Consider the following 9,251-nt stretch of genomic DNA (forward strand, 5'->3'; position numbering starts at 1 on the left):
CCCCAAACCCCACCCCCTACCCCCAAATATAATCTACTCTGCAACCCTCATTGCATACTCCTATGATAAAAATAATGCCTTAAAATATATTAATTGTGTTTTTAATGAAAGATTACAGAAACCTTAGATTTTCATTCATTCATTGTAGCACATTTTCTCCCTCACCTTCCCTTACCCTCCCCAGTTAATTTCTTTTTAAAAAATATATTTGTTGTTGCCCAGTTCCCCCCCCCCCCGACCCCTCTCCCCCAGTCCTCTTTGCAATGTACCTCTTATTCTGGGCTATTCTTGTACCTATAATGCCTAATCATATCTCCCTAGTAAACAGTTCTTTCCTTCATCTGTTCTAATACAGTGTTCATTATCTGTCACTCTTTTCCTATTCTTTTCCCAACCCCCCTTGTCAGTTATGCTTTATAGCAGTGGTGTTAGATAGTATTTGTCCATTTGTGACTGAGACATTTCACTCAGCATAATGTCCTCCAGAGTCACCCATGTTGTGTAATGTTTTGTGAGTTTATTATTTCTCAGTGCTGTGTAGTATTCAGTTGTGTGAATGTATCATAGTTTTTCTGTTCTTTAGTTTGTTAAGGAGCATTTGGGCTGTTTCCATCTCTTTGTCATTGTGAACGGTACAGCAATAAACATGGGGATCACCCTTCTTAAAACAAAATACCCATTTCTACTCTTGGTACCCCTTTTTCCTTCCCCATATTTCCCCATAGTAACTATTACCTTCAGCATACAAGCAAGGTCTAATTTCTTTATGTTTCTGCCCTTCCACTGAAATGTCAGCTTCGCTGGAATGGAGGCTTTGTTCAATGCTCTGTGGACAGTGGGTAGGTTCCAGTGTCTGTTGACTGCATGGAAAACCCTAGAGGATATATTCTCATTAGTAAATATAGACTTAGCCGTAGATAGTAAACAGCTTACTCAGATTTATAGTTAGTAAATGGTGGTGGAGCCAGGATTTAGAGACTTAGTTCTTTCAATGCCAAGGACCTGTGTTCTTATCACCTGCATTAGTTTATCTTTCTTAAAAAAATGTTTCTTTTTGGATCCACAAATTAACACCCTTGGTACTAACAGTCAAGAAATAAAGAGGCACATTGTACTGAGCAAGGCTGCAGTTAGGGACCAATCCAAATTATTGAGGAGTAATGATGTCACTCTAAGGCCTAAAGTGCGTCTGATTCAGGCCTTAGTCTTTCTGATTACTTGCTTTGCATCTGAGAGCTGGACAGTGAATAAGGGTGACAGAAGAAGATTTGACGCCTTTGAGCTGTGATGCTGGAGAAGAGCACTGAACAACCCACGGACGACCAAAGTAACAAACAAATATGTATTGGAGAAGGTGCAGTCAGAATGCTCTTTGGAAGATAGAATGGTGAGGACGAAACTTTGCCTCACATACATCAGGCGTGTTGCTCTAAGGGACTGTTCCTTGAAGAGAGACATGATGCTTGGAAGGATGAAAGGTCGGCGAAGGAGAGGAAGACCCTCGACCAGGTGTATTTACACAGTGACTGCCACAGTGGGCTCTGATGTGTCAGGAAGTGTGAAGATGGTGCAGGATAGGACAGGGTTCAGATCTGTTTTTCAGAGGGTTTCTAGGAGTCCTACTCGACTCGACAGCACCTAACAACAACATAAAAATGTTTCTTTCAAAGACTATTCTAATAAAGAACTCAAGATAGAGTTCAGAAATGACTGTTTTACAGGGCTGATGATTCAGAATTTTTGGACTAACCAAGTCACAGCAAAATGTGAGAGGAGAAATCCTGGAAAGAATTTACTTTGGACATTTAACCTGGTGAAGGATGGGCAATCTCCTGCCGTGTGAGTAATTGCCTCTGAAAACCTCTGGAGGTTTCAGGGATGGTTTGGTTTCACATCAACAGTCTCTGCAACTATTACTAGCTAGATGAGGCTATTCCTTGGAAAGGGACATGGTGCTTGGAAAGATGGAGGGTCCATGAAGAGAAGACCCTTGGCGAGATGAAATGATGACTCATCAGTGGGCTCTAGTGTGTCAGAGGTGATGAGGATGGCAGACGATAGGGCAGGTTCAGGCTGGCTGTTGGGTCGCTAGGAATCCTCCTCAACTCCATGGCCTTTTCCATCTCACTGAAGAATGGAATTGGTGTATATATTGGGATTGCATTGAACTTGAAAATTGCCTTTGGTAGAATTGTCATCTCCACAATATTGAGTTTTTTCTATCCATGAACATGAATGAACATGATAATATTCTTCTGTTTCTCCAGGTCTCTCTTTGATTCTTATAGTAATGTTTTGTAATTTTCTTTGAATAGTTATTTTGTGTCTCTAGTTATATTTGTTTCCACAAATTTAATCTTGTGACTAGCTATTTTTATGGTTATTGTTTTCTTAGCTCCATTTCTGTATTCTCTTTGTCACTGTAGAAAAATCCAACTAATGTCTATATGTTGATCTTGCATCCTGCTACTTTGCTGGATTGGTTGACTGAGTATGTCCAGTAGTTTTCTCACTGAGTCTTTAGGGTTTTCTAAGTGTATTATCATACCATCTGCACATAGAGATAATTTTACCTCCTCTTTGCCAATTTGGATACCTCTTATTTCTTTCTCTTGTCTTATAGCTATTGCTAAGACTTCTAATACAGTATTGAATAGGAGAAGTGATAATGGACATCTTTGCCTAGTTCCTCTTTTCAGAGGGAGTGCCTTTGCTTTCTCTCCATTGAGAATGATGTTGGCTCTTGGTTTTGTGTTTACGCTTTTAGTATGTTGAGGAAATTCCCTTTTATTCCTATTTTGTTGAGTGTTTTAATCAGGAAAGGGTGTTGGATTTTGTTAAAGGCCTTTTCTGCATCAATTGATAAAATCATGGGTAATGTGATAAATTACATTGTCTTTCATCCTTGCATACCTGTTATGAATCCTATTTAGTCATGCTAATTTTTTTTTATGTACTGTTGGATTCTATTGGTCAGAATTTTATTGAGGGTTTTTGCATCTATGTCCATGAGAGATATTAGCCTATAATTTTCTATTTCGGTGGTATCTTTAACTTACTTTGGTATCAAGAACATACTTGCTTCATAGAATGAATCTGAGAATATTCCATCTTTTTCTGATTTCTGAAATACTTTTTGTAGAACTGGTGAGAGTTCTTCTCTGAATGTTTGATAAAGATCACTAGTAAAACTAACTAGTCCAGTGGTTTTTTGTTTGGAAGTTGTTTTATGACCTGTTCAATTTCTTCTTTTATAATGAGCCTATTCAGGTATTCTGTTTTGGTCCAAAATTAAAGCTAATAGTATAAAACAGTTAGAAGGAAACACAGGAGTGACCGTTTACAGCTTTGAATTCATCAGTGGTCTCCTAGGCACTACACCAAAAGCCTGGGGAGCTCTGGTGGCCTAGCGGTTCGAATCTGCCGGTTGCTTTGCGAGAGGAGGATGGGAATTCTCCTCCCGTGCCATTAACTGCCTCTGAAAACCCACTGCAGGATCAGCGAGGAGTTAATTCCAGTCGATGGTACTCAACAACAGCAATACCAAAAGCATAAGCAACAACAAAAGATACAGTGTGATCTCCTCCCAGGACAGTTTACAGCCTCTGAAAACCTGCTGGAGGGTCAGCTCCGAGTCAGTTCTGACTCAACAGCACATAACAACAATATAATTGATAAACATGTTTTAAAATGTATTGGGACAGTAAATGTACAATATTGTAAATATATTAAAAACCTTGAATTGCATTCTTTAGATGGGATTAATTACAGGGTATGTGAATAATAGCATATAAAAATGAGGGGCGGAAATCTGTTAATAGACAGAAGAATATGTAGAAATCCTAGAAAAGCCTATGAAAGCAGGTTCAAATAGCATTGGTAACAAAAATATACAAATTAAAACCAAAAGGAGAGGCCACTACACACCCATCAGAAGAGCTAGAATTTGAAGACCAAGATCACGCTCTCCTGGGCCTGCCATTGTTTGTAGCACTTTCCCAGTGATGGCCCTCCCTGTATTTTATTAAAGCTGCTCTGCCGTCTTGGTATGTTTTACTACTAGTATAGCCTTGACTGTTGGATGCAGTTCACTGTTCACCTAAATAGTCATATTCCTACAATGAAATGTTTATTTTATGACTGTAATGTCACTTCTCTTTGGACTCACTGGTCAAGCTGTTCCAAAAATAAGAAGCAGGCTTCTTGATGTTGTATTAAGTTTGTCTCCTTAGGCTGGTAGATTTTTCTCAGTCTCTCCTGGAATAGAAAATATCCCTTTCTTGGTCACAGGCCACAACAGTTCTTAAATAGTTGTAATTCCCATTTTATAAACAACTGACATTTCAGAAAGACTTAATTTTCTGAGGCAGGATTGCAGTGAAACCAGTGCTTAGTTCCAGGCTGTTGGTTTAGGAGCCCAGGTTCTACTAATTGAATCAAGTTGCCTCAGAGTCATAATAAGCATAGTGGGATTTTTTTTAAAGATGGATTTTCCTATTAAGTTTAAGAGTGACTTTCCAGAACCTTATTTTACATTTAACCCGCTATAAAGAGTTTCTAATCACATGGTTACCAGAGAAAACTGAAGAATCAGTGCCTTTGACTTGAAGTGTCAAAGAGTATTGACTATCTCAGAGACTGCCAGAACACCCAGTCTTGGAGGAAATGCAGCCAAGGTGTTGCTAAGAGGCAAAGATCGTGAAACACTGTATCTTATACCTTGGACATGTTGTGGAGAGGGGCTGGTCCTTAGAACAAGACTTTGTGTTGGGAAAGGGGAGAAGACCCTCAACCAGGTGGACTGACACAGTGACTCCAACAATGGACTTGGACCGTGTCTCGTGAGAATGGCCCTGGACAGGACATGGTTCAGATCTGATGTTCAGGGCCACCAAGAGTCAGCTCATTGGTACCCAGCAACAGCAGCAACAACTGACACGTGAGCCTCACTTATTAATTAATCTAATAAGGATCTGGTGAGTGCTTTCTGGGTGTGCAGGCCCTGTGTTAAATACACGGAGATGAAGACCTTGAGTCTATCGGACTTCAGAAACCCATGTTTAGCAAAGAAAATAAGTAAGCAGGTGAACGTTTGCATTACGACCAAATAACTACCAGAGGAGAATTCTTTCCTGAGTACGTTTGTGACATAAGAGAGGTGGTCAGTTCTTCTGGAGTGGCCAGAGGAGAGGATCCAGGAGGTGGATATTCAGGGCTCTGTAAGGGATTGCCAGAGATTGGTGGGTGGCCATTCCCGTGTCAGAGCAGAGTCTACACATCATTTCTGCAGAGCACCAGTATTAGGTTTAAGCAAATAACTACTTGAAAGTAGCAAAATAATTCATTGTTAGTTTGCAGGAATGCTGTGTTCTTTTACACCTTTTTAATAATTAGCTTTGTATTCAGATATAATTAAAACTCTGGCAAAATGCAGACACATTAGAGGAGAAATGCCTTTCTTTATCTGCTTATCCCAGTAAAATCCACGGCAAAACAGTCCCCTCTGTGCTCTTTCCTGCTATGGCATCAGCTTTTTGGATTGTAAAGTTACACAGACAAGAGAAAAGCAATTTTTTTATTATTATTTTGGAAATTTTGCTTTGTTCTTGTGTCACATTGTGATCAACCTGTCAAGGTATTAAACTTGGGATACACGCTTTTTCAAATTTGTCAAGATAAGAACTGAAAATGACATTTATGTAACTGCTTTGTAAAAGGAAATTGTTTCTTACACACAAAAAGATTTTTGTGTCTTAATGTAGCAAGGATTCATTTCTGATGGAGGTTCTTAAGATTACTAATACTAATATGTAGTTTTAAAAACATTTTTTATTAATTTTAGTGAAAGTTTACAGAGACATTGAATTTCCATTCATTCATTGTTGCACTTTTCTCCCTGCCTGACCTCCCCCTCAGTTCGCTTTTCTCTTTGAAAAGTAAAATTCTTTCATTGTTATATACAGTCCCTCCTCCCAATTCCACTCCATTATGCAATACTTTTTAAGATTACCACTTTACAATATTAATTTGTATAGCTGCTACATAAAATCAGGAGCATTCGGTTAATTCATTTATCAATCAGTATCTCACTAGAGCCATATTTATCAGCATAACTGTGCTCTTTTAATTACACAGGCCCTTTACTTCTTTTTTATTCTAATCTTTTTGTCTCCTATGTCATCGCTCCCCCTGGGGTAAAGTGGGCATGTTTGAGGGGGAACTGGGAACCACCTGGTTCTAAGTGCTTCTATGCCGAGACAGGGGGGCTGCCTTTAAGCTGCATATGGAGCCATAAAGGGCTCCTAAGTAGGCCTAAAATGCATTTGTGGTAGGGCGCTCTGGTGGCCTAGTGGCAGGAAGCTGCGCTGTAATCCCAGATGCATGTGGTTCGAATCCACCAGCTGCTCCTCAGGAGAAGGATGGGCAATCTCTTCCCATGCGATTAGCTGCCTTTGAAAACCCACCGGAGGGTCAGCTGTGGGTCTGTCGGTTCCAACTCGATGCACACACACACATTTTTGGTAGTATGCACAGACTACTCTGGAAAACAGGGAAATTGCCTTAGAGATGCTTTCATGTTAACAAAAAATAATTGTAAGAAAAATTATCTTCTCAATACTGACGGCAGCTGTCACCAAGGAAAGGGGGGCTGTTTTGCTCTTGTTTGTCATGGTTGTTTTTGTTCTGATTTTATAATCGCTGATGTTCTGGTTCTTCATGTTTATTGTGCATTGGGGACAGTTTGCTGATATGCTGGATTTGGGGAAACATATTTAAACATATACAGAATTTATGTGATATTTGCATAAACAGGTACTGCTATTATGACGTAATTTCATTGTAGTTTAATCTGGGCTTTAGGAACCTAAACTCTGGTAACACATTCTCTGTGGAACTGAATTCCGTAAACTATGGATTATTCTCCCACAAACCAGCATGTTAATATCAATGTGCGGTTAATGATTAAGAACAAATGCTTCCTTTAGTTGTATGAATATAAGTCAAAGAAAGAAAAACTGTATTTCATTTTTAGATTATATAAATGGTGGCGAACTTTTTACTCATCTTTCTCAAAGAGAGCGTTTCCGAGAGCAGGACGTGCAGATCTATGGCGGAGAGATCGTGCTGGCCCTGGAACACCTCCACAAGGTAAGCGGTGGCGGAGAGCTGGGAGTTCTCAGGGGGAAAAGAGTGCTAGCGAGAGGTGTGGGGGACAGAAGAGCCCGGTTCTCCCAGGCCGTTGTGTTGGTGGTGAGTGGAAAAGGCACCTGTGGAGAACGTTACACGTTGTCAGATTTTCTATGTCTCTCTTTTACATTTCCTTTCCTATTGTGATAAATCTGGGCAGTATTTGGTTTTGTAAATATATCCTGAAAAATTCTTAATGCTGAATTATGAAATAACAGTAGGACAAAAGCCTAACATCCTTAAAATAACCTTTCAAATGAAGTCATTTAGATATCTTTATTCTGATACATTTCACTGCAGACTTTGCCTGCGCTTCTCCAGGGTCCATTTCCTGATTAGACTGGGAAACAAGGGTAATTTGAAAGACCCTCCTGCGTGTGTTACCCACCTGCCTGTGTTACCCATCAGCTCACCATACCCACCTACCTACCTACCTTGCCCACCTGCCCACCTGCCAACATTATCCACTTGCCCATATTACACACCTACCTCATTCTCCTACTCAGACTTTCTTTTCACACACCTGCCCCCATACCCTCCCTTCTCCTCCATTGCCCCCACGTAACATGACACAGCTCATAGGTACTTAAGTACGTGGCCATGAAACAGTTTTGGCTTTTCTAAAATCATCTCAAGCTTTCCCTTATATACCCACATACCATTCATCTTGATCTGAGAAACTTTTACTCATTTGTTTATTTAAAAACCAGCCATTTTTATGAAAGCAAATAGCCATGACATAGCCAGCATTTGTGTCAAAGGCGTGTGAGGCAGGTGACGGGCCGCCTCAGATCCCCGTGTTAGGACAGGACAGGGACATACAGAGTCCTTCTTCCATGTGTTTAGGTTCTACCCCACTATGATAAAGGGAGAGTAAGGTGCTGGTTGTGAAAGGCAGGGGGATAAGGCGAGTAGGATGAGCTTTATAAAGAGGCAGGGAGAGGAGAGCAAGGTGGAGGCAGTGGGTGAGAACAGCAGTGAGGAGATTTGAGAAAAGAAAGGTGGATCGAGATAAGGGAGGCTCTCCTGAGAACGGGATGGGGCCTGGACACGTAGGAGGCGGAGGGGCTGCAGTGCATGGAGAGAAAAACGAGCTGAGAACAACCAAGCCGGGAGTCGAGCTGGAAGGGGACAAGGCTCGTCCACACTCAGGGCAACAGCAGTTCTGCTGTGGTGAAAAGCTTTAATAGAGCTTGTTTCACATATTATTTCTGTGAGATATATACATTTCCTTGTATGTGAAACAGGTTAGACTCAATAACCAGCTAAAAAAAAAGACCATTGAGTTTTCTAAAAAAAAATATTGAATGTCATTTTTAGTAATGTAAAATGATCATGAAGGCATCATAAATACCAGGGTAAAAATAAAACATAAGGCCCCAGAGAGTAAGCTTTCTGATGCAGTTCTTAAATGTGTATGAAAGCTTTAACTCTGTTTATTAAAGGAAAATCCATGGACATTCATCTTTATCACAACAGTGTAATTAAAACTGTAGAAGCAGAAAACAGTAAAAGCTGGATTAAAAAAGTAATTAATAGAGAGCATAAGTAATATCGCTAATTATAACTCAACGAAGATTCTCTTAATCTTATTACTCTAACATGATCCGTATAAAGAAATATGACACAAACCCAACAACACTGATCTTGATCGCTCTACTGACTGTAGTTTTCACAGGAAGAGAATAACTTCATTTCATTGGCACCCATCTACGACCACTGAGTCAGGACCATCTAGGTCAGAGACTGCCCTACAGGGCTTCCAGGACTGAAAATCTCTATGGAATCAGACTGTCCCATCTCTCTTCTACAGAGCAGTTGGTTTTGAACCATTGACCTTTTGGTTAGTAGTCACACTCTTTTAACCACTGTGCCAGCAGGGTACCTGCTTAGTTGGAAGTAGTTGGTAAATGATTTATTCTTGGAAATCTTTCCCAAGAGGAAGTTCAAAAGAAAAGCACCACTGGTTCCTGGAGGCTCTTACTTCCAGGTCAGCTGTCTCTTCAAGGAGACATCTAGATGTTTTCCTTCCTTTTTCTTATAAAACTATCTGATGGGAAAAA

General features: G+C 40.2%; 1 protein-coding gene across 1 annotated transcript in view; it reads left to right on the forward strand.

Moving 5' to 3' along the window:
• Nucleotides 1-9,251, forward strand: part of RPS6KA5 (ribosomal protein S6 kinase, 90kDa, polypeptide 5) — a 241,437-nt gene that overhangs the window by 145,389 nt on the left and 86,797 nt on the right. The window contains exon 4 of the mRNA XM_006879119.1: nt 7,034-7,149. Coding sequence (XP_006879181.1) covers nt 7,034-7,149 — 116 coding nt within the window. The remainder of the gene's footprint in view (nt 1-7,033; nt 7,150-9,251) is intronic.

The sequence above is a fragment of the Elephantulus edwardii genome, unplaced genomic scaffold (assembly GCF_000299155.1).
Source record: "Elephantulus edwardii isolate Elephantulus edwardi_28Jun2011 unplaced genomic scaffold, EleEdw1.0 scaffold00002, whole genome shotgun sequence".
Lineage (NCBI taxonomy): Eukaryota > Metazoa > Chordata > Mammalia > Macroscelidea > Macroscelididae > Elephantulus > Elephantulus edwardii.